Source organism: Mobula hypostoma, chromosome 12 (assembly GCF_963921235.1).
Source record: "Mobula hypostoma chromosome 12, sMobHyp1.1, whole genome shotgun sequence".
NCBI classification, from domain to species: domain Eukaryota; kingdom Metazoa; phylum Chordata; class Chondrichthyes; order Myliobatiformes; family Myliobatidae; genus Mobula; species Mobula hypostoma.
Window position 1 is genome coordinate 52,543,192 of NC_086108.1, and position 26,294 is coordinate 52,569,485.

At 39.6% G+C, this 26,294-nt stretch overlaps 1 protein-coding gene across 10 annotated transcripts in view; it reads right to left on the reverse strand.

Moving 5' to 3' along the window:
• dock7 (dedicator of cytokinesis 7) overlaps window positions 1–26,294 on the reverse strand; it is a 192,555-nt gene that overhangs the window by 2,853 nt on the left and 163,408 nt on the right. For 6 of the 10 annotated variants that reach the window (XM_063064095.1, XM_063064090.1, XM_063064088.1 and 3 more), the window contains 7 exons: window positions 23,228–23,371; window positions 19,416–19,547; window positions 19,132–19,146; window positions 5,988–6,113; window positions 4,765–4,854; window positions 2,682–2,918; window positions 1,305–1,448 (listed from right to left, as the gene is read on the reverse strand). In XM_063064095.1, the coding sequence (XP_062920165.1) occupies window positions 1,305–1,448; window positions 2,682–2,918; window positions 4,765–4,854; window positions 5,988–6,113; window positions 19,132–19,146; window positions 19,416–19,547; window positions 23,228–23,371 (888 nt within the window). Of the gene's footprint in view, window positions 1–1,304; window positions 1,449–2,681; window positions 2,919–4,764; window positions 4,855–5,987; window positions 6,123–19,131; window positions 19,147–19,415; window positions 19,548–23,227; window positions 23,372–26,294 lie in introns of all 10 variants that reach the window. The other 4 variants (XM_063064097.1, XM_063064093.1, XM_063064091.1 and 1 more) reach the window with 1 other exon arrangement.

Below are 26,294 nucleotides of genomic sequence, written 5' to 3' on the forward strand. Positions count from 1 at the left end.
CCTAAGATAGAAGGAGTCAATTTTAGAAAACCTAGCACATTTATTTTTCCTACATTTACACACTTAGTCCAGTGGTCGTGGAGCATACAGATCCCCTGTAGAAGTCAGTGTCTGGGACCTCCAGAAGTGGTTCACAGCAGGGGTGATTGATAAATTCGTGGCTTGAAGGAGATGAGGAGAAACTTCAAACTTTCTGCATTTTCACTTAGAGTTGAACTGCACATGCATGTTACAAGAGCTGTATAACTCATCTCCTTCTACCATAGGCCACAAACTTATCAATCACCCCTGCTGTGGACCACCTGGAGGTCCAAGACGCTCTCGTTACATGCACGTGCAGTTCAACTCTTTGAATGATGATGCAGAAAGTTTGAAGTTAATAACTAATCTCCTTCTACCTTAGGCCAAGAACTTATCAATCACCCCTGCTGTGGACCACTTCTACAAAGAAGGGATCCGTATGCTCCATGACCACTAGACTAAGTGTGTACATGTAGGAGGGGACTATGTTGAAAAGTAAATGTGCTAGGTTTTCTAAAATTGACTCCTACCTTAGGCCACGAATTTATCAATCACCCCAAAAAAGGATAAGGCATTTCATTCACAATGAAGTGTTTTTAAATGCCAAATATATAATACAATTATGTAATGATACTTCTTGTATCATCAGTCCTTTCTCTCAGCATGCCTAAGCATTTCCAGGAATTGGCCTCAATAATTCACAAGCATTAAAATTTAACAAAAGCCATTTAACTAAAGATTTAAATTAGACCAATATGAAAACTTGAGTCCTCCTTTATCTTTTTGTGCATAATCCTTAATTCTGATCAATTCCACAATGTTTGTACCTTGCACATGATATTTCCTCCCTTACCAGCCAACCTTTGTCGCATCAACCAAATAGCTACTACCAATTTCAACACCAAACTTCAAGTAGGTTGTAGGACCGGAAACATAAGATAGAAATATCTCAGAGAAACTGAGGTTAAGTGCTCAAATGGAAATTTCCCTTTTCCTTCCCAACTGGGGATTTGGGGTGGGAAAATATGTTCATTTAGGCTGAAGACAATGCAAAACCCAGACTTGCAACTGAGCAACGTTTGAACTTGGGCCATTCCATAGCTGTATAATGGCACATATATTAGAGTAATCAGAGCACCCTGATGTGAACTTTGGAAAAATAATGTTACATCGGTATAGAATTCTGAAAAACTTTAGAGGTTGTTACAGTTTCAATCAGTGAATATAGTAACATGCTAAATGTTACTAGATTTTATCCCTCTCTGGTAGGTTTGAAGCCATACTTGATTAACCGTTGTTCCTACTGAACCCTGCAACACCATCTGAAGCATCTTAGGATCAGCTGGATCTTGATGTGTTGCAAAAGCCAGCTCTTGAGTTTTTTTCTGCATATCTTCAATGGCCACTTCGATTGGTGTTAAAATGACCTGTAGATAATAAAGGTAACATTTCATCATGCTTCAATCAGCATGATTTCCACTAAATTCAGTTACATTTCTCAAAGCAATTATATCCATGCCTGTCATTTTTGTAAAGTTTAATTTCTATGAAACAGTAATAATGCGTGTTTAGTAACAAACCCATCACAAAAGCTTGATCTCCCCAAACTCCATGCAGCTGAGATCTTCATCTCCACTGTGAAAAGTGTGAAGGAGTAGAGAGGACCAAAATGAAGGATTAGTCCCTACAAATACCATATTTCATTTATGTCATTTCAGAACAGTAGGCATCCATTTACCCTATTGGCTGCAATTAGTGCAGTCTATGAAGTTGAAGTTACCCAGAAAGCAACAGCCATGCATCTTATAAAATACATTTACTGTATATTTAGATATACTCATTGGTCACTTTATTAAGTACTCCCACATGTTCATGTTTTCTGTTGCTGTAGCCCATCCACTTCATGTAAGTTCAAATATGCTCTTATGCACACCACTGTTATAACATGTGGTTACCTGAGTTAGTGTTACCTTCCTAGATTATGCATTATAGAGTGTCTTTTCAAAGACAGAATCACAGTAAAAGACTTTAACTAGCTACTGAATTCCTTTAGGTCTGCAATAAGTTCTCTCTTCTTGGCTCACAGTGGAACGTTTGGGTTATAGACGGCTTTGTCAGTGCTGGAATGTCCATATGTGGTTGTAATCTGGTTGCTGAATCTCTTGCATTCTTTCTTTCTATACCCACCAAATTTAGATACAATATTCTACAATACTTGGAAGAAAATCATTAAGTTCTGGATTTATAACTGGAATATCAGTTTCTCTATTAATGTGTTTTGGCAGTGGATGAATGAAAATAAAATATTAGCTCAGTTATTATAAAACAGGGGTTTCCAACCTGGGGCCCACAGACCTCTTCGTTAATGGTCAGGCTCCATAGCATAAAAATGGTTGGGAATCCCTGTTACAAAAGTACATTGATGAATGCAAAACTAAAACCACGAATGTAGGCAGATTGCTCTGAATCACTGTCTATGTCTTCTACTGCCTGCTGAATGGGTTAATCATGTTCCAATAAAAGATAGGCTAGAGATTAGAACACATTACCAGTCTTGCATTCATTGCAAAGTAAGATGCAGAACTTAATATTTTCTATTCATTTGGAGTGAAATTATTTAAATGTAATAGTCAATGCTGAATCATGAAATCATTTCTCACCTCCTCTTTGTGGATTACATTAATCCTAGTCTTAATGTAAGGGAATGCATGTGACACCGTCAGAATTGTTTTGCGTTTGAACTGTTCATGAAGATCACCATGAGCCCGGCCATCTAGTGTGAATGGTGTGCAATACATGAAACGTCTGAGGTTATAATTTTTGTCAAAATAAGTAATCCTGTCCTTCATTTCATAGGTGTCAAAATACGGTTCCACGTAAGTTATCTGAATGTAGGCCTGTAAAAATAATTTATAAAACAAATGGTCACAAAAAACTTACAACTTTGTCAAAGTACATCACCAATTGTAAATGGGTTTTTACAGATATCTGAATTGTCTATTTCCTTACTAGCCAACTCTGAGAAATTCAGAAGATCCCATTCTGCCAATTCCCACTGTATCTACTCTTCAGTGGGCTTCTACTCAAGTAGTTATGTCACTGCACCTAATTTATGGCCTAAAGCTGTTGGCAACCCAGCCTTTACAAGGAGCAAAGACAAAAAAGATTGCAGGTGCTGAAATCTGGAGCAGCAAACAATAAACAAATTCAGCAGGTGGGGGGAGGGACCTGTTGACATTTTTGGCTGAAACTGCACTAGGTCTGATACAGAATTTCATCCTGAAATGTTGACAATTCCTTTTTTAAACTAACCTACCCCACCAACACACTGCATGACCTGCTGATCCCTCAAGCAGATTGTTTACAAGTACTAAAGCCACTCAGCTGAATCCTGCAAAACAGCTCCTTTACTGAAGATCTTTACTGCTGCTGCAGCTTCCTCACCTTCCCCTCCCTCTTGAGCGCTTTGCCTGTTCACCTATCATCTCCCAGCTTCTCACGTTATTCCTTTTCTCTCCCTCCTCACCTTTCTGCCTACCACCTGGATTCACCTACACCTGCCAGCTCATGCTACTCTCCCTCCCTTACCCTTTATTCTTGCTTCTGTACTCTTTCTTTCCTCTCCTGATAAAAGGGCCTCAGCCTGAAATGTCTGTTCATTTCTTTCCATAGATGCTACCTGACCTGCTGAATTCCACCAGCATTCTTTGTGTGTTGCTCCAGATTTCCAGCATCTGCAGAATCTCATGTTTCCTTATAAAGCACTCTGTGTGCCTTCTCAACTATATATTGAGCTGTCCTGCTACCTTTTTAAAAAAAAAGACACTTCAAGGTCCTTCTGTTCTTCTACACCTTTGAGTTCCCCCCTGGTTTGTTGCACCTCTCCAAATAAATCTCTTTGCATTTCTCTGGATTAAATTGCATTTTCTGCCCAACCAACCAGCTCACTTACACTTTCCCCCTTAGTGTCAAGCACTATTTTTGTATCATCTACAAATCTTCATTAGTCTTCACTTTTAATGCTAAATCGCTAATTAAAATCAAGGGTGATGAGAATTCTAGTGGCAATGGCCTTCCAGTTACAAAAACACACTTCAAGCTTTTGCTTTCTGCCATTGAACAAATTTTGCATCCAATTTGTCAATCACCCTTGTGTCCCATGAGCTTATATTTTTCTGACCAGCCTTGTACGAGAGGCCTTGTGAGAACCTTGCTGAAATCCATGTTAACAACATCAAATGTACTGCCCTTACCTTCCTTGCCCTTACGACCTCAACCAAGTTCTTCAGAGACAAACTTACCTTAAAAATCTATGCCTATAGTCCTTGATTATTATATGCCATACTATGATGTATTTATTTGGTATACTTTCCCTCGGAATTGACTTCAATATTTTCCCCAAATCAAAACTAAACAGCAGCCTTATAATCACAGTTATTTTTAAAATAACAATACAACATGAATGATTCTTCAATTCTCTGGCACTGGGGTGCTGTATCTCGCTTCAACAATGCAGATAGGAAGGTGAGAAACGAATACACATTGGTAAAAATCAAGTGTATTCCTAATCTATTTTGTTTTCAAGCAACCTAACAGACCTCACTAGCTGGACTGACACATGAAGAACAACCATCTGAGGAACAAGAACTGGGTTGCCAAATATCAGCAAAAATCAAACGAGCAGAATTTCTTTTGAGAGGATTATAAAGTACTCCATACAGTCATAATATTAAATGTTCTTACCCTATTTGGATCCAATTTGCATTTGTCCACAGGATTGGAATCTTTGATAACTTCCACAACATCCTCACCAAAACGTTCACCATAAAATGCCTAACCCAAAAGAAAATGTAATTTTTCATGATGGGGGTGCAGGGTTATTTTTCAAAATACTTGCAAGTGTGTGGAAAAGTGTTGCTATGTGCTTGCAGTACCATTTATGATATTAGGTGGCACTGGAACTGCCTTGTGTCCCAGGAACTTCTATATTTCTAATCATGCAGAGGCCTTGTTAAAATCCTTGAAGAAATCCTACATCAGATGGTGCCCCTTTTTGACCTTCAAATAAAATCTCAATCAAGTTCATCAGAGATGGCCCTCCCCTAAAAAAATCCATGCCTATAGTCCTTGATTAATACGTGCATTGATTTGGTGAGTAAGTGCTCTGTTGAAATACTACTACAAAATGTATTTTACCTACTTTTTGAGACATTTTCTTATTTCTTTTACTATAGAGGACCACAATCTGTGTGCTGATTTTAGAGTACGTTCCTAACATCTATCCAAATCAAGCAATCGTGCTTCCATTAATCTCCAGTCCCAAGGCTTGTGAGATGTCCTGGGACAATTCCATATACATCATGCTTGTTGTGAAAACATAATTTTACTACTGCCTCTCTAAGTCTAGGTCCAGGAAAACACAGAATTTCCTACCAACACACCCAACCCTTCTACCAGGAAAGCATCAGTATTGTAGTGATATCTTTCTCCTAATTTTGATCTGGGAAGTGTTCTCTTTTGATAGAATACACAGTCTATATTATTCCCTACACTAGCTGCTTTCTTTTACTACCTTGGCCCGGCCATCACCTCCTTTCACGTTCATGTTCTCTGGCTTCTACCTCTTTAAGTTTTCCTTCTTTCTAAACTTGGAGCTACCTACCTCTCTGCTCAACTAGTTCACTTTATCTACTCCAGTATCATATGGTCAAAGGCATCACAGTCCTCGTGTCTCAGTATAATTATCTCCTCTCCTCCAACCAGACAAGATCTTTCGATTTCATTCATTCCTGTTTCCTCATCTACAATATTATAACTGACTTGTTTTATTGAAGTAAAAGTCTGTGAACAAATGATTCAAACTAGCTACTTTTGCAGAAAGAATATCAATAACCAATAACCAATTTCCCCCGGGATCAATAAAGTATGACTATGACTAATATTATCCCATCATTGTCTTAGCATACCTCAAGCCGGTGTGAGATTTCAGCCAGTTTTGTAATGGCTGGCTCTTTGTAAACAAATTCTTGTTCATCCAGATCACCAAACCTGGACCCATAGAAGCCAACACGAAAATAGGTACCAAACATCCTCTTTCCATCCTATAGAAGGAGTAATTTTCATAATTAAGTTGGAGAAACTAGATACATCCATACAGAGCAGATTTTGATTTATTAAAACATGAAATGAGAAACACCTATCAAGCCCACTTTGCGTATACACTCTGCTGTATCTTTTCAAACTCAGTGTGAGGCTTGACATAAATATTGTTTGATTTGCAAAAGAACTAATATTTTTCAATCACCCATATGCGGTAGATTTAAAAAGTTAAAAAAGTCCCTGTTGGGGTTTCCTACAGAAATTCAGGTCACAGAACAGCTGCTTGCTAAGAGTATGTGCCAGATTTAAAATGTGAGTGGGGCCTGTTGGGACCTTCTACAAAGCTTGGAATTGTTTGGGTTATTGGGCAGTTGGCAGGGGCAAAACAAAAAGAACTTGGGTTTAAGCAGAACAACCGTTGTGGGAGTGGGCCAGGATTGGAGTGGAGAGCTGAAGCTTTGGCTCAAGAGACTTCAGCACAAAGAGATGGGGGAGTTATTTTTTCTTTCTTTCTTATTGCAGTTAGAGCACTGGAAATGCTCGTCATGATGGTGTAGCTCTCCTCTTGCAGGACACGGGAAGACAGGGAGACATTTAGTATTCCTGACAACTACATCTGCAAGAAGTGCATTCAATTGCAGGTTGTTCCAAACTGCCTTAGGGACCTGGAGCTGGACGACCTTTGGATCACTTGGGAGACAGAGAAGTTGAATGATAGGAGATATAGGGATGTAGTTACAGCTAAGGTGCTAGACACAGGTACTCGAGTGACCATCAGAAGGAAAGGGCAACCAGTACAGGGTACGTCTGTGGCCATTTCCCTCAATTACAAGTATATTGTTTTGGATACTATTGGGAGCAATGAGCTAGCAGAGGAAGGCCACAGCATTCAAGTCTCTGGCATTGAGTCTGCTCTATGACTCAGAGGGGAATTGGTGGGGGCGGGGGGGAGAAGAGTAGTCTTGGGGTATTCATTAGTCAGGGGAACAGAAAGGAGTTTTATTGACGAAAATAAGATTTCCAGATGGTATATTGCCGCCTGGGTGCCAAGGTCAGTTGCATCTTAGATAAGTCCACACCATTCTTAAGGGAGAGGGTGAGCAACCAGAGGTAATGGTTCACGTAGGTACCAATGACACAGGCAAGATGGTGATGAGTCCTCCAAAGTGAGTTCAGTGGTGCTAAATTAAAGGACAGGACCTCCAGGGTGATTACTTCAGAATTGCTACCTGTGCCACATGCTAGTCAGGCTAGATAACATGGTTTAACACACGGCTAAGGAGATGGTACAGAAGAGACAGTTTCACATTTTTTTGTCATAGAAGTGTTCAAGCAGGACAGGCTGGAGGGCTCATGCACTCAAGCTCTAATGTGTGGAAAGGGATGACCACATTAATTGGATTATATTAAAGCACTCTCAATAGTTAGTGGGATTTAGAGGAGCCAATTTGTAGAGAGGCAGCAGACAGATGCAAGAAAAATAAGGTTGTGATAGGTGATTTTAACTTTCCATATATTGACTGGGGTTCCATTACTGTAAACAGATTGGATAGGATAAGATTTGTAAAATGTGCTCAGGAAAGCTTCCTTAATCAATGAATACACAGGTTCCAACTATAGAGAGCATGATTCTGGATCTCTTATTAGGGAATGAGACAGGGCTGGAGACAGAATTAGATGTAGGGGAACAACTTGGATCTAGAGATCAAAATTCCATTATTTTCAAGATAATTGTGGAGGATAGGTCTAGTCCTCAGGTTGAGATTCTAAATTGGAGAAAGGCATCGGCAAGGGTAGGATTGAGTGTGGATTGAGATAGATTGTTTTCTGGCAAAGGGATGCGTTGTAAGTGAGAAGCCTTCCAAGTGAAATATTGAGAGTACAGCGTTCATATGTTCCTGTTTGAATAAAAAGGTAAGACTAACAGGTTTACAAAACCTTGGTTTTTGAGGCGATATTGAGGCCCTGGTTAAGAAAAAGGAAGTGCATAGCAGGTTTAGTCAGCAAGGAAAAAATTATGTGCTTGAGAAGCACAATAAATACAAGAGAATATTTAAGGACGTAATCAAGAGGGCTAAAATAAAAGCACAAAGAGAATTTTAAGAGCAATAGGAAAGCAAGGAACAAAATTGATCCCACTTGAGGATGGAGACAAAACAAATAGGTTTGATTTTAAATGGATTTTTGTAGCCGTATTTACTTGGGTGACAGACAGCCTATGAACTGCATGTGGATCGTAGAAGAGGAAGTGCTTGTGCCTTGAAGCAAATTAGGGTGCTTAAATTTTGTGCGCCACAGTTCCCGAGGAGATATTGGGTTGTGTAGAGGGAGAGGGAGTCTAAAAGAAGTGACCGCAGGCAGTCGGGACTTCTTGCGCACTGCAGTTCCCAATGAGACATTGGATTGCATAGAGAGAGGTTAAAAGAAGAGTTTGCACATTTTGTGCGCCACAGTTCCCAAGAAGACACTGGATTACGTAGAGAGTGAGAGAATTTAAAAGAAGTAGGTGGGAGCAGTTGTGACATTCTGCACGCCAGAATTCCCAGGCAGATTTTGAATTGCACACAATTAGGCACGGGCAAGGTCTGATAAATACGTTAAGCAGAGCGACTATTGTGGGAGCATCCATTATGCGACTAGCCAATGTTAAGAGTAGGAAGTTGAGGGTGTGACTCATCGAGGCTTTGACAAGGAGAGGCACAGGCCAAAGGTGGATTTTTTTTGGGTTATGCATTCTTTCTTTCTTATTGCACATTTGGAGCAGTGGGGATGCCAGGCAGGATAATGAAATGCTCATCTTGTGGGATATGGGAAGGCAGGGAGACCTCTGATGTCCCTAGGGACTACAACTGCAGCTTCTAAAAGACCGTGCTAAGGAGTTGGGAGCTGGAACTGGAAGAACTCTGGATCATTTGAGAGGCTGAGAGGTTGATAGACAGGACATACAGGGAGGTAGTTACACCATAGGTGTAGCACACAGATAACTGGGGACAGATAAAATCAGGAAGGGGCAAGGGGATAGGCAGCCAGTGGAGAGTACTCCTGAGGTTGTTCCCCTCAACAAAAGCTAAACAGCTTTGGATTCTGTTGGAGGGACAACCTAGCAGAGTAAAGCCAAAGTGGCTCTGTGTGGAAGGGAAGTGGGAGGGAGGAAAGAAGAGATGAGCTGTAGTAATGGGGGATTTGTTGGCTAGGGCAACAGAAAGGAAGTTCTGCGAGGAGGATGAGATTCTCTTAAGGTATGTTGCCTTCCAGGTGCCAGGGTCAAGGACATCTCAGATAAAGTACACAGCATTCTTAAGTGGGAGGGTGAGCAGCCAGAGATCATGGTCCCCTTCAGTTTCATTAACATGGGATAGGAGGGTGACAAGGTCCTGCAAATTGAGTTCAAGGAGTTAGGTGCTAAGTTAAAGGAAAGGATGTCCAAGATTCTGACCTCAGGACTGCAACCTGTGCCACGTGCTGGTGAGGCCAGAATTAAGAAGATCATATAGTTTAACACATGGCAAAGGAGGTGGTGCAGGAGGGAAGGCTTCAGATTTTTGGATCATTAGGCTCTCTTCCAGGTGGGACCTGTACAGAAGGCAACTGAACTAGAGAGGGACTAATATCTTAGCTGGAAGGTTTGCTAGAGTTTCAGGGAGTTGGGGGTTGGTGGGATTTGGGTTTAAACTATAAGTAGCAGGGGGATGGGAACAGAGCATCAGAACAGATAGTGGAGTGGTGGTGGAGAAAGATGTTGCTAAGACCACATACACGGTCAGGAATCAAAAGGGTGAGCATGGTGGGACTAATGTTCTGAGCTGCATATATTTCAAAGCAAGGAGTATTGTAGGAGCTTGGGGCATGGATCAGCATGTGGAATTATGACATTGTAGACATTAGTGAGACTTGGTTGCAGGAGGGGCAGGACTGGCAGCTCAATGTTCCAAGGTTCCGTTATTTTAGACATGATAGATTGGGAGGGATTAAAGGGGGAGAGGTGGCATTAGTCGTCAGGGAAAATGTCACAGCAGTTCTCAGTCAGAATTCTGAAGAAATACTGGATAAATACCATCCACAAACCCGTAAGGAGGCTCAAATCACAGCTTATGTGGGTCAAAGATGACGTGGGACTCAGGAAAGGGGGCGTGTATAGGAATCCCTGTTAGTGCGGAGCAGCGTATTATCGGTCAGATGGAATGCACGGTGGAAACCTGAATCAAGCAACATAGGAGGTCAATCCGTTTGGATCACCCAGAGAAATCAGTGGCAGCAGAACACTGCATATGCAATGACCACAGGATTGACTTTGACAGCACAGAACTATTGTGCCATGCCAACGGCTTTTGGGAGTGCCTGGTGAAGGAAGCCATTGAAACACACTAGAGAATAAGAACTTCAACAAAAACAAAGGTTCTAAGTAAGAACTGGAATTCGATTGTAAACAAGGTGTAAACAAAGTATTGGGTACAGGAGTTGAGATGTTATGCTGAAGATGTTAGTAAGGCCAAATCTGGGGTATTGTGTGCAATTCTGGTCACCTACCAACAGGAAAGATATCAACAAGAAAGTGTGTAGAGAAAATTTACAAGGATGTACCATCACAAGTGGAAGATTGAATGGCTAGGACTTTATTCCCTGGAGCCTAGGAGAATTTCACAACACATGCTGGTGATAATAAACCCGATTCTGATTCTGATGAGGGGAGATTTGATAGAGGTATTCAAAATTATGAGGGGTATAGATAGGGTAATGCAAGTAGGGTCTTCCCACTGAGGTTGGGTGAGACTAGAAGGTCATAGGTTAAGAATGAAAGGCTATCTATTTAAGGGGAACCCCTTTACACAGAGGGTACTGTGAGTCTGGAATGAGCCGCCAGCAGAAGTGGCGGTCGTGAGTTTGATTCCAACACTTAAGAGAAGTCTGGATAAGTGCATGAATGGGAAGGATATGGAGGGCTATGGTCCAGGTGTGGGTCGATAGAACTCAGCAGAATAACAATTTAGCATGGACTAGGTGAGGCAAAGGGCCTGGTTCTCTTTGACTCTGAACCGAAAAAGCAGTTTCTTTTTAGGTCAATCATTTTAGTTATTTTACCCATGATGATCTATCACAATGTGGACTAATGACTTAATCTGATGTATTTTCTATTGTCTATTCCAGGAACAGCAAGCAAAACTACCTGTGCCAGCTTTATTTTCTAAAACATATAGCCTGGAATGAGAATTTCCTCACTACTGCAGACAAGTATGATATGTTACACTTCAGAAGATCAACTCTAAAGGGAAAGTACACAGTAAATGGCAAAACACTTAGGAATGTTGATGTTGAGTTGTAAAGTCGGGAAGTTATGCTGCAGCTGTTAAAACTTCAGTGAAGCCACATTTGGAGTATTGTGTTGAGTTATGGCACTGGATTACAGGAAGGATGTAGAAGCTTTGGAGAATACGTAGACGAGGTTTGCCATGATGCTGCCTGAATTAGAAAGTGTTCGCTAAAAGAAGAGGTTGGACAAACTTGGATTGTTTCTTTGTGAACAGGAAGCTGAGGGGCAAACTGACATAAACGTGTAAAATGATAATAGACATATTTAGGGTAGATGGAGTCCTTTTTCCATGGTGGAAATGTCAAATACTAGAAGGCAAAGCTTTGAGACGAGAAAGGGACCATTTAAAGGCGATTTACAAGGCAAGTCTTTGTATTACATAGAGTGGTAGGTACTTGGAATGCACTGTTAGGGCAAGTAATGAAAACAGATATGATAGCAGTGTTTAAGAGGCATTTAGACAGATACATGAAGGGGCAAAGAATCGAGGGATATGAATCTCATGCAGACAGATGGGATTAATTTAAATAGACATCACGGTCAGCACAGGCATTGTGGGTTGAAGGAACTGTCCCTATGCTATATTTTTACTGTACATCTTTACATATTTATCCCCTCCCCAGATCTTAACAAATCACTCAGCCAGAACAGGGTTTACTTCCATCAGTTGCATGCATCTTTCTGCTGCTTGCCTCTGTGTGACCATTGTTCACATATAAAGTGAGTCATGATGACATTTAGCTGTGGAATCATCACCACTGATCCAAGTCAATTTAAATGCACACTGTCTATCAGGAGCCTTTTCTGCCCTAACTCTCAAGATTGGGAACACTGATGCAAGTTCTAGTGTACTGATTTCTTGCCTTCATCAAGACAATCTTACTAAATACAGCCTATAAGACTGGATTCAAGACCTTCTCTGCCTCCATCTAAGAACAATCAAAGGCAATTTTTCAGTATGTGTAATGATATAAAGACTAAAGTCATTAGAATTCTTCTGTTAAACCATGACAATGTCTTTATCCAATAATAACTATAATGTGGACAGACAGGGCAAGAATTTCATTCTGTTAGACACTGGAGGCTTAGGAAGAGTTGGCCAGATTGTGTTGGATACTGAAATGCAAGCCTCACATTTCCAAAATGCTAATACTGTATGTTCCACCATCTCTGAAAGTAATAATAGATGAAGTCTGTCATTCCATCTATAATATATATAAGATATACAATGATATTAATATTAAGGTACAATTCACAGCACATTTTGGGCAGATTTAATACAAGGAAAAAAATTGCTGAAAGCAATCCACACCAAGTGTTGAAAACATGAAGTAAACATATTGTTAGTCATTAACTGACAACAAAAGACCGGAATGTTAATAAAGAGTACTTTAATTGCATCTGATGACTTCGTTATATAAATTGTAAAAGAATGAAAATGAAAATATGTTTTATAATCCTGAACTATTTTGCCTGTTTTTTAGTTTATGATGTCATTTCTAGATGTATGTGATGTATGTTTAAAAACAGAAGGCTTCGAAAAATTCCTTTTGCCTAACAAATTGCCATTTCCAGACAAAGAGCAGCTTTAAGCATGTAATGTCTCTATTATATAATGGAAAGGAAGGAGCTACTTTTTTACTGCTTTATTCTTATTGCTGTAACAGCAGTTTGCATATCAATATTTAGAAGTTTCAACTGTGCATCATTTATGCCAGTGAGGCAGCAATTGCGCAGGTTGTTGCCCATCTCTTCTATTGCCCTCTTTGGTAGCTTTAAAATCTACATGTAATATGGCAACAACACCCACTAGCTTAATTTGATAATAATGTAGAACAGAGAAATAGAACTTGCCTTCCCTATCTGTACTTCTATATTTGTGTTTGCCCATATGAATATTTTTGTTTTTTTTCTCTCTATGTAACCGCTACAGTATTTCCCATGTATTTGCAACATATGGAAAGTCTACAGGCAAAAACGACACGGAAGGTAACAGCAGAAAAAAGCAACATGAGGATTAGAAATACAATAGATAATTATGTTCTTTCAGACTGCAGAGAGCGCAACGTGCAGGAGATGAGCCTGAGGTGATTTAACATCAATTCATGCAATATTCACTCCAGTTCCTACTTACAAATAAATAAATAAAATTATGGATTATTTTTCTACATGAATGTGTTTGGAAAAACCTGTTTATATGAAGCCGTACGCATGGTTTTATTACAGTTAAGACACGTTTAATGAGGTGAACGTTCTGATGTCACAAATAAGGTTGATAACTGAACCCTTGAACATATTGTTTATGTGGACAGAGACAAGACATTCGATATGGTGCATAAGATATTATTGGAGACAGTGAGACTGTGCTGTACTGGACTGGTTTCGGAATTTGGTACAGGAAATAGGAATCAGGGATATGTATTATGTATGGTGAGATATCATACATAACATTTTCCAGGGACATACTCTGGAGCCTCAACTTCTCATGATATTTATGAATGACCTGAGAATATGGAATAGGTGGTTGTATTTGTCCTTGAGTAGAAGCAACAGTTAGTGATCTGAACATTATAGAGATTCAGATTAAATGTGGGCAAAGGAAGAGCAAATGGCATTTTATATAGCCAAGTATAAGGCTATCTTCTTTGAAATTAAAATAAAATAAACTGAAAAACTGGAATGTATATAAAAAAAATAGAAGAGTGATCAACTAGAAATCAGTAAAAACACGCAGGTCAATTAAAAAATGAAATTACAAGATTAGCAGGCATTTATTTATGGCCGACTTACAAAAGAACATCTCATACTGTCTGGAAATGTCTGGCAACATCTCTACCCTGAAGGGTGTGGAAGTGAGATGATTGGGGTTACTGACAGAAGAAGTAGATACACTTCTGAAAGTTAAGGGATTGAGAGCTATGGGAAAGTGGCACAGATGAGGAACGCCTAGGGCAAATCAGCCTTGATTAAGGTTAATGGACAGCAGGCTTGTAGGGCCAAGTGATCCACTGTTCCTATTTTCTTATGTGCCTGTGTTTTTATTGATGTAGGAAGCAGACTCCATTTCAAAGGGGTTGGAAAACAAACAAAAGGAAGTTATGCTAAAGTTCTACAGAGTATTAAATGCTGGCCATAAATACAAGTTTTGTTTTTGGCACCACTTGTGCAAGTAAGAAGCCTGGCCTCGGAGGGCCTGCAGCACCAATTCATTAGAATGATAACAGATCGAGAGGGTTAAGTTATGAAAACGACTTGAACATACAAACTTAATCTCTTGTATATGCAGGCAACTGAAAGGTAATTTGATGAGGTATGAACATTTATTATGTAATCAGATCCTGATTCCATAGATGCTCCAGAAACACCAATTAGACTATCAGTTTTTGATGGTTCAACTGATAGAAATCATAACTCTTGGGACTCCAAATTAGCCAATGAAAGAGCAGGTTCATTATGGTAATGTTGAATCCCTGACCACTTTGTCACTATCTTTTATGTTATGTAGTGCAACAACTTTCTTAAATGATCATACTTGCATTCATGACTCCACATTAAAACAGTATGTAGAAAATTAAGTTTTCAAAAAAGGTTTTCGCTTGGGGTCCTCACAAGGTTAAAACCATTCCTAAGAGAAATTATGACTACAGAATGAAACAGTTTCCACAGGACCTTCAATGCCAGTCAACACTGTAGATATAGCTAAGATATTGGACAATATAGGCCTTTATTTCATGGTCTTCCAAGGGAAGGTTACTAATCCAATGGAACAGAAAACTTTTGGTCTCTGCTCCTCATACACCATCTTACGATTGAGAAATTCCTGTGAGCTGGAGTGTCTACTTCTACCATAGCCCATGAAGAGTGGAGCAGCACATTTGGAAGCTGTTCCTGCTCTTTCACCTTAGTGTGCTCTGCGACCCAGTGTGCTGGCCATTTTAAAGAGAACTTAGAGAAAGCAGGTCAAGAGAACAAAGAGTGAAAGTCAGCAATAAAAGAAATTAACAACAGATTTAATTTAGCATGGGGTCAAATGTCTAGGGAGCATCACCACAGGACTCATGGCTTTCTGGACAACAGCCAACAGAACTGATCCAGCAGCACTATCCTCTTTCCAGATGGAACGTATTCAGGAAGTGCCTAGCATTTTAAATGACTAATCCTGCAAATAAAGCTGGGTTCCATTCCATCAGAGATATAGATTGAGTGCAGTACTCATACATATACTGGTCAGCTCTCAATTGAAAAATCAGGCTTCATGTCCACAATAGTTACACTATATTGAGAGTCATTGGTCACTCATGATCTAATTACATTTTAGCAAATTCAGAATATTTAAAAAACTTCCTTAGATTACAGAAGGTTAAATATCAATCCAACAAAAATCACCTGTTTGAGCTTAGTCATCAATTGCAAAATCATCTTGAGAAGTAACTTTAAACAGCGGATCAATTCTAAGTGGTTGAAGAGGTTTTGCAAAAGGGAATGATTAGATTCCTGAAGCACTGGGACCAGTTAAGTCAACATCATATGCCCAAGTATATGTACGCACAGGTACAATGAAAAAGTACTTCTTCTGGAGAGAAGTGGGACCTGGACAGGAAATATGGAATGCCTTCTTGACAAAGCTGTGACCTATGTCCTTGTAGGGACAATTGCTAGCCTTGGGCAGAGAGGATTATATTAATTCAGCAGGTGCAGGAAGGTAGCATTGAAAGGAACCTAAAACTATGCTAAAAGGATTGGAAGAATTAAATAGCATCAGAAATAAATATAAACAATTTTTGATATGTTTACATATGATTTAAGATATGTTTACATATTAAGACACTAACGAAGATTTACTAATGGTAAGGGGAGAATCAATGAGGAAAATGCAGTTCACCTATAAATGTATTTCCAAAAGGTGTTTGTTGAAGTTGTGTATAATAGGCTTATCATTAAGATTGCAGGCAGTGCAACAAAATAAAGTGTCATAACATGGACAGAAAATTGGTTAAAGGAAACAATATCGAAAAGTAATTCAGACTAAAGTGAAGTGTACTATATATTTCTCCAGAGATCAGTACTAGATCACAGCTTATATATAGATCACTTAGACTTGGGTATACAAAGAATAATTTTAAAATATTTAAAGAAGGATAGTAATACAGGTTAAAAAATCTCTACTCTGGCATCCTTGTGACCTCATCGGTGTCTAAACACAGGATCCTCCGATGATCACCTTTTGAGCAGGGTGACTGTTCTTTTAAATATAGGCACTCCCCAGCTTATGAGTTCTGGGAACTGACAATACCCTGGAATTTCTGTAAACTGGAAATGCTGTCAATCAAGACTGCAACCGTTGCATTCATAAGTGGATTAACTAGAGATTAGTAGAAATCTTAGTTAATTTTAAATTTGAATTAAATCTTACTTCGAATTAGTTTATTAAGTTCAGATTTGTACTACAGATTCAGAATATGCTGGATAACAGAAGCTACCAGACCACAGAGTCTCAAGCTGTAGAGAACAAGGCAGATGGAAATGGGCAGATAGCAAATTAACTTGTTTTTTTTATATAGATCCTTTCCAGTCCAATGAGTCTGTGCTGGCTAATTACACTCATGACCAATTAACCCACGAACCTGCACATCTCGGGACTGTGAGAGGAAACCAATGCAGCCGGTGGAAACCCAAGCAGTCACGAGGAGAACATATAAACTTACTCCCTGTTTTTAAACAAAGTTTTTAACGGTTGCAGCACTTTGTCCCATGTCCCAATTACTGTGGAGTAAACTATAAAAATATTCATGACAGCCCATCACACATGGTTTGACCTGTTGAAACTGTGTTGGAGTGATAGGGGCTGGGATGTTGGCTTGTGGGAAGGAGTTTCTTGACAGGTTGTAAATTTTAAGTTTTTGCAAAGAATGAAAAGAGGCAAAATTCAGAACAACAGAGAGATCTGGGAATGTAAGCGCATTATTAATTTGAAGTGGTAGGCCACGTTGCGAAGGTAGTTTAATTGCAAATAGGATCCTGGGCTTCAAAAACAGAGACATCAGTTATAAGAGTTATGAAATCATGGATCGCTAAAAACATTGGCTTGATCACATTTGGAGTATTCTTTCTGGTTCCTTCCCTTAAGGAAAGATTTAAAGGCTTTAATAGGTGAGGGAAATATTTACTAAAGTGATTCCACAGGAGAGGCATTCATTATGTGGATACAAATGCTTTGGAGAAGCTGGTGCTGTTCTCTAACAGAGGGAGGAGATTCTGCTGAAATATGATAAAGATATTATAATTGTGAAGGGTGTCAACCAAGCAGGCAGAGACAAAACCATGGATCAGAAAACCTAAAATGAAGGTAACCGGCAACAGAACCAAATATGACATGTGGATAAACCTGTGACTGTTTAGAATTCGGAAAGGAGGTTCAGAAGAGATTGGGATAAACAAATGAAAGGAAAGAACTTAGAGGTGTGGGGAGAAAGTAGGGGAGTGGGACTGCTGGATTGTTCTTAAATAAAGCCTAACTGGACTTGCTGAACCAAATGGCCTTCACCTGGACTGTAATCGTTCTGTGATAACTAGTTATGAAAGCTTTCAGGTATTCAATTCTGTTGAACTTGCTACAGAAAGCAAGTAACCACTGTGGTATTTAACATAAAATGAAGAGGATATAGCAAAACTATTCTACCTATGTTAGGGTTATTTGCCCCATCTTTTCCCTCTACTAAAATTAACAATAACTACAGAAAAGATGTTGAAATTAAGCTTACAGGAGTGAATGTTGCAAATTTATTAGAATATTTAGTCAGACCAAACAGCATGATTCCAACATAATAAATACAGGTATGTGGAATGCAATACCAAAAGTGCCCAGAGAGAAAACAAAAAGTTATGCAATTGACAGCAAATTTAATATTTTTTCCTCAGTAAGGACTGCTCACTGATTGCATCAGCTATTGCAATAGATCAACAAAGTGCAAAACTTACCACAATAGGAAAGTAATAAAAGTGGGAAGAAGGGGCCAGCACCAGGGCGAGCAAAAGGGAGAGAGGGGAGAAAACAAATTACTTTAATCAGGGTGGGGATCTTTGAAACAAAAAAAGCAATAAATTCCAGCAATAAAATTAAATAAGAAAAAGACAAATATCAAACCCACTCAAACAGCACAGCACAACAGGCAGTACCTGTATAAGAGGGTTAAAATATTCACTATACCATAAGATAAATGATCAAGAATGTAAAGGAAGCTAACAGTGATCACAATTGGACAAGCAAACAGACTAGAAAGATATTTTACCATGCAATGTTGTAATGTGTGACTCGTGAACAATGAACATAAATAATTGCACTGAGAAAAAAATGTATAAATCAGAACCAGAAAAATAAAAATCTTACTGCCAGCAGCAGTGAGAGGCAATAAGATGTCTGTGAAACAAAAAAAATTAAAAGCTAGTGATAATGGAAGTGACTCATTCACAGGACTCTTCATTAGTGAGAAAATGTTTATTTGACATGCACCATCTGTGAGATCTGTTCATCTGAAAGCATTTCATATGACCTCAGCAAAAGGATTTACAATTCTGAGATCAAAGGAAATGTTTTCTTAACAAGACAACAACAGAATACCCACAGGCAGCACACACGGGCAAAGCATTCGCATGAGTCTTAGAAAAGACATTAGTGCTCCAACATCAACTGAAGTGACACCTACCTCCCAGCCAGTACTCTGTATAACAGAAAGTAGAGTCATGTCAAATAGTCACACAACAGACAAGTTCCTGTAAAGTTGGGATTACATATGCAAAAAGAAAAGCATGCATGTACACATTTAAATGTACTGTATTCTTCTGGACACATTAATTCCAACTGTGCTATTCTTAGAGGGAAACTGAATTAAAGTCACTACTTTAAGAACTTACCCAAATCAAATATTGACAATTATATTTTTTCAAAACTTTTGAATTTAAATTTAAGTGAAGACCGTAAATTAATTACCTGATGAACTATTTTGCTGAATGCATCTTGGAGTCGACCATGAATAGTCGCTAGTTTTTTTGCATCACGATTGGCCTCATGGATTGGAATTAGAACCTTGTAAACTTCATTAACTGCTTCGTACATTCCAGCCTGTTATTTGAAAGCCCAAAGTTATTACTAACAGCAAGTACAATGAGCCTCCTGTACAACAGTATTTGTTTAATTAAAGTATATTCAAGGCAAGTTATGATTTTGCAGACATCAACAAACAATTGAGAATGTTTTCTTGCATCAAGAGGCCAAGCTAGAAAGTTTCTTTGAGCATTATTTCTCTGTACATATCTGTTAATGGTCACTAAGTGAAGCACTGCTCAGTTATAGATAGAGGTGATGAGCGAGACCTGTGAACTGATTGTAAGTGGCATTTATAGGCAATCTAATTTTGATTCATGTAGATAGCCATCTAAGCTGTTATCAAGGTAACTATCTATTATTCAATAAATGAACAGTATTAAAGTCTAGTAATGCTTAATAATTTCTAATGAAGTCACAGAGGAAATAGTTAATATAATATATTTAGACTTTCAAAAGGTCTTTGATAAGGACAAGTTTATCATTAAGATTGAAGGCTGAGGAATGAAAGAAACATCAAGGGATATAAAACTAGATTGTGCAGCAGGAAACAGAGCATGGTTAAGAGTTATTTTTCAGACTGTAAGTGAGTGTTGGAACCTGGACTGCTGTTTTCCTTAAAATATACAGCACTGTGTAAAAGTCTTAGGCACATATATATATAGCTAAGTGCAAATTACTGTAGTAATTTTATGTATTGCACTGTACTTGTGCTAAAAAAAAAACAAATTTGGTAACATCTGTGAGTGATGATAAACCTGATTCTGATATGGGTCTCTATTGTGGACTGAGAGTGGGAAGGGGCCAGGAAGAGGGGAATCATGGTTGGCAAAAGGGGAAGGGAGAAGGGAGGGAGTGAGATGCAACAGAGAGACCTTCTGTAATGATCAATAAATCATTTGTTTGCAATCAAATTACCTGGCCTGGTATCTCAAGATCTGCACCCAGACCCCTCCCTGTCCCTGGCATTCCTTCTCTGCCAGCTGTCCTGCAGCGCTCCTCCCTTGCCATTCCCAACATCATTTGCTCTCACCAGATTTAAAACTCGCTCTCTGCTCCACATTGACAAATACAGTACTGTGCAAAAATCTTAGGCACCCTAGCTATACGTATGCATGCCTAAGACTTTTGCATGGTACTGTAATCAATGACTTCGAGCTGAATGCACAGGGCACAATTTCCAAATTTCCAAGTGTGAGGGACAGAAACAGTTTCAAGGGAAAAGGTAGAAATGAGAGACTGATAGCAAATAAAAATTACTAAGAAATGCCATGTTTGATATTTTGGTAGGAAAAAAATGAGAAATGCAATCTAAACTGGAGGGCACACAATTACAGCGGAGACATAGGGTAAAGCGAAAAAACTCAGTTACCTGTGAGACCTATGTCTGTGGTACAGACACCATAATGATGTCAGTGGTTGATATAACGCTGGTTACAAGAAGATCAGATAGAGGTAGTTAAAATCACAAAGGGTATATAGAGAGAGAAGATATGGGGAAATTGTCCCCATTGTTTCAGGGAACAAAGAATAAAGATGACTGGAAAAAAAATGCAAAAGTGACATGCAGAAAGACATCTTTATTCAGGCCGGTACACTAGCAGAGAGGAGTCACAGTGTCATAGTAGTACAGCACAGAAACAGGGCCTTTGGACCCCCACATCCTCTCTAACTAAGCTGCTCAATTAAACTCGCCCTATTTGCCTGCATTGGGCCCATGTCCTTCTGAACTTCTCCTATCCATGTATGTCCAAGTGCCTTTTAAATGTTATAGCTATACATGCTTCAAGCAGTTTCTCAGCAGCTCCTTCCACATATTCACTACCCTCTGCAGAAAGAAATTGGTCCTCAGATCCTTTTCAAGTATTTCCTCTTTCACCTTAAAACTACACCCTTGCCCTGGAAAAAGTAGACTGTGCACATTCAACTTAGTTATACCCCTAATAGTTCCATGCACTTCTTTAAAGTCATCCTTCCGTCTCCTACATTCGAAGGAATAAAGTACTAAATGGCCCAACCTTTCACTATAACTCAGACCCTCGAGCTCTGGCAAAATTCTTATAAATCTTCTTTGCTCTCTTTCCAGCATAGTGATGTCTTTTCTGTAACTGAGGGACCAAAACTGTATACAAAGCTGATCAAAATCCCCCCATCATTTTCGAAAATCTTTTTCACTGTCTATGATACTTTCTATTCCAGGGCATTCAAAAGGAATCTGGTAATCTGGTAGACTACTAGACAGGTATATGGAGGAATTTAAGGTGGGGGGTTATATGGGAGGCAGGGTTTGAGGGTCGGCACAACATTGTGGGCCGAAGGGCCTGTAATGTGCTGTACTGTTCTATGTTCTAAATAGCCGAGAGGAAAGATTTGCAGGGAAGGGGGACCGATTTGGGGGAGTGGGGTAGAGACTCACTGCACCCAATATCCTTCCACCGTGCTGCAACTGTTCTCTGTAAGGAGCCCATGTTGTAATTCATGACAAATACCCAAAGCTCAAAGTTCTGTGGCTAAGGTGCTCTACTTAATTGCTAAATTATATTTACCTACATTCTGAACAGTAATAGGCACAGCTTAGGTTGTGAAAGATGAGTGTTCACCAAATGGGATAGCCTTAATGACAAAGATCTACCAAAATATGAAAATGTAATCCAAAATTAAATTCAAATATTCTTGTTCAGGGAAGAATAAATAGGCCACTCTTATTAATCATTGATCATTGTGTAAATGGATTTATTAACCTGCTGCAGCAACATAACGAAATATTCCCTTTGGGCACCCTGATGGTAATTGTTCAGCACTGCGTTTGAACAATACAAAAGCAACAAAGCTACAAGCTATAGAATGGGATGGAGAGGAAATTGAGCCGTGAGTCTCTGCACTTTGTTTCCTGTACCTTGTAATATAGCATTTCATAAACAAACATTGTGTTGCGTGGTCAATATTTTACCAAACAGATAAACTTTCTTTGGCTTTTTTTGTTGTCTAAATAAAATTTCACTGAGGGGACTCAGCAATGTATATGTTGATGTAAGGCATGAATTAATAATCCTTAAACTACAGGAAACTCAATGCAAAAATCCTTATCTAGGTGAAATGCAGGAGATGTTTCCTCATGCCTCCTTATTTTCCATTATTAGTATTGATTGATCAGGTCATAATGGGCCAAATGGCTTACTACACTATTCCACATTCTGGAGTCTATAAATAAACTCTTGATCTGTTCCCTGCACACATTTGTGCACAGAACTTGAAATGCAGAAAGCACATCCAGGAACCAAGGCATTTTTTCTAACTGTACACAAAAAGCTGGGATTAGATTTGTCATTGGTACATAATTAGTCCACCTAAATGCATTCTGCAAGCAGATAAACAGTGAAATAATACCAATACACACACACACACACTATATATTCCCCCCCCCCACCCCTCCCCTTTACCACATTGGAAAATAAGGAACGTGAAATCAGAACAGGTTGTTCAGATCATCAGACCCACTCTTTTGATGGACTATGTACCTAATTTTAACTCTAATTAACTCATTTAAGCTCATTTTTTCTCAAATACTAGGTGTCTATCTGTAAAAGATAGGCATTCACTAACTTTTATGTCATTCACATTGCACCTGGTCTGGTGACCTTCACTCCACCCACCAAGAGAGCAGTACAAGACAGCAAGACAAGTGAAACAATACATACCATTGAAAACAGGTCTGCAGCTTGTTCCATCAATCCCACAAGACCAGCCTCTGTAAAATATTTTCCAGAGCAGATTCCTTCCTCATCTGGTGAAAGTACATCATCCGAAACTGCAGACTCCTCCAAAACATTAAAAGAGATGTTCTGGAAGGAAATAGAGAAAGGTATAAACCACAGATAATTTCAATGACAGAAAGCTTTTAATTAGGGTAATCAAGTTAGCTCATTATTGATCAAAGTCTCCACAAATACAGGAGACAAACAACCATGAAAAACAATTTCCCTATATTTCTCTCAGGAATTATTAATGTAACCAATTAACTTCAGTCCATTCAGAGGGTATTTCTAGAGTCCCCATGGGGATTGTGCCTCTACAGAACAGGCAAATCCTGACCTAAGCTTTGTTCCACTTTATAGTCCTGCAGAATTGCTGTGAATGAAGAGCAGAGGTTCCCAACTTTATTTGGGTTACTACCCCCTTGGCTCCCAGACCACATTCCCAGTGACCCCTCTCCGTTTCTGGCCGTTCCATAAAAACTATAATAAATCTAAAAAATCACTAAGCAACTACCATCAACAGATCACTTGCAATACCACAGAAACACACTGGATCATTGCTACACCACCAAGAATACCTACCGTGCTATTCTATGCCCTCACTTCGGGAAGTCTGATCACCTGGCTGTACTTCAGCTCCCTGAGTATAGGCAGAGACTGAAGACTGCAGCACCAGTAGTGAGGACCAAGAAGGTTATGGACAAGGGAAGCACGGGATCACCTACAGGACAGCTTTGAATCAGCGGACTGGACTGTATGCAGGGATTCATCTTCGAATCTGAATGAGTATCCTGCAGTTGTTACCAACTTCATTAAAACCTGTGTGGATGGGTGTGTGCCTACAAAGACTTACTGTACATTCCCAAACCAAAAGCCATGGATGAACCAGGAGGTACATTGTCTGCTGAAGGCTAGATCTGTGGCATTCAAGTCTGGCAACCCAGGCCTGTACCAGGAAACCAGGTATGATTTGCGGAGGACTATTTCAAGGGAGTAGAGACAATTCTGAACGAGGTTGGAGGCGACATCGGATGCACGGCAACTCTGGCAGGGTCTGCAAGACAGTACTTCCTACAAAGCGAAACCCAATAGCATGAATGGCTACCAGATGAACTCAACGCCTTCTATGCACGCTTTGAAAGGGAGAACACAACTACAGCTGTGGAGATCCCTGCTGCACCTGACAACCCTGTGATCTCTGTCTCAGAGGCCGATGTTAGGCTGTCTTTAAAGAGAGTGAACCCTCAAAAGGCAGAAGGTCCCAATAGAGTACCTGGTAAGGCTCTGAAAACCTGTGCCGACCAACTGGCGGGAGAATTCAGGGACATGTTCAACCTCTCACTGCTATGGGCGTAAGTTCCCAACTGCTTCAAAAAAGCAACAATTATACCAGTGCCTAAGAAGAATAATGTAAGCTGCCTTAATGACTATCGCCCAATAGCACTCACATCAACAGTGATGAAATGCTTTGAGAGGTTGGTCATGACTAGACTGAACTCCTGCCTCAGCAAGGACATGGACCCATTGCAATTTGCCTATCGCCACAATAGGTCAATGGCAGATGCAATCTCAATGGCTCTCCACACGGCTTTAGACCACTGGGACAACAAACACCTACGTCAGGATGCTGTTCATCAGTTATAGCTTACCATCATTCCCACAATCCTGATTGAGAAGTTGCAGAACCTGGGGCACTTTACCTCCCTCAGCAACTGGATCCTTGACTTCCTAACCAGAAGACCACAGTCTGTGCAGATTGGTGATAACATATCCTCCTCGCTGACCATCAACACTCAGGGGTGTGTGCTTAGCCCACTGCTCTACTCTCTATATACACATGACTGTGTGGCTAGGCATAGCTCAAATACCATCTATAAATTTGCTGACGATACAACCATTGTTGGTAGAATCTCAGGTTGTAACGAGAGGACGTACAGAAGTGAGATATGCCAACTAGTGAAATAGTGCCACAGCAACAACCTGGCACTCAATGTCAGTAAGACGAAAGAGCCGTTTGTAGACTTCAGGAAGGGTAAGGCGAAGGAACACATACCAATCCTCATAGAGGGATCAGAAGTGGAGAGAGTGAGCAGCTTCAAGCTCCTTAGTGTCAAGATCTCTGAGGATCTAACCTGGTCCCAACATGTCGATGTAGTCATAAAGAAGGCAAGGCAGCAGCAATACTTTATTAGGAGTTTGAAGAAATTTGGCAGTCAACAAATACACTCAAAAACTTCTATAGTTGTACAGTGGAGAGCATTCTGACAAGCTACATCACTGTCTGGTATGGAGGGGCTACTGCACAGGACCAAAAGAAGCTGCAGAAGGTTGTAAATCTAGTCAGCTCCATCTTGGATACTAGCCTACAAAGTACCCAGGACATCTTCAGGGAGCGGTGTCTCAGAAAGGCAGCGTCCATTATTAAGGACCTCCAGCACCCAGGACATGCCCTTTTCTCACTGTTACCATCAGGTAGGAGGTACAGAAGCCTGAAGGCACACACTCAGCGATTCACGAACAGCTTCTTCCCCTCTGCCATTGATTCCTAAATGGGCATTGAAGCTTTGGACACTACCTCACTTAAAAAAAAAAGTCTTTCTGTTTTTGCGCTTTTTAAAAAATCTATTCAATATACATAATTGATTTACTCATTTATTATTATTTTTATTTTATTTATTACTACTTTTTTCTCTCTGCTAGATTATGTATTATATTGAACTGCTGCTGCTGCTAAGTTAACAAATTTCATGTCACATGCCAGTGATAATAAACCTGATTCTGATTCTTGAATTAGGATATACAGTGAAAGAATATAGGAACTACAAACTCAAAGTAGTGAAAATAATAGCAAAAGATATTCAAATCTCTTTAAAGCTACAAATAAAATTATTTCCTTAATTACAGTAAAAACAATTTTCATCAACAATTTTACAGTGTACATTAGTAGTTCAACTATTCACTGCTTCATTGCTTTTCAAGTTTCAATGAGATGGATGGGCCTGGTGCAATG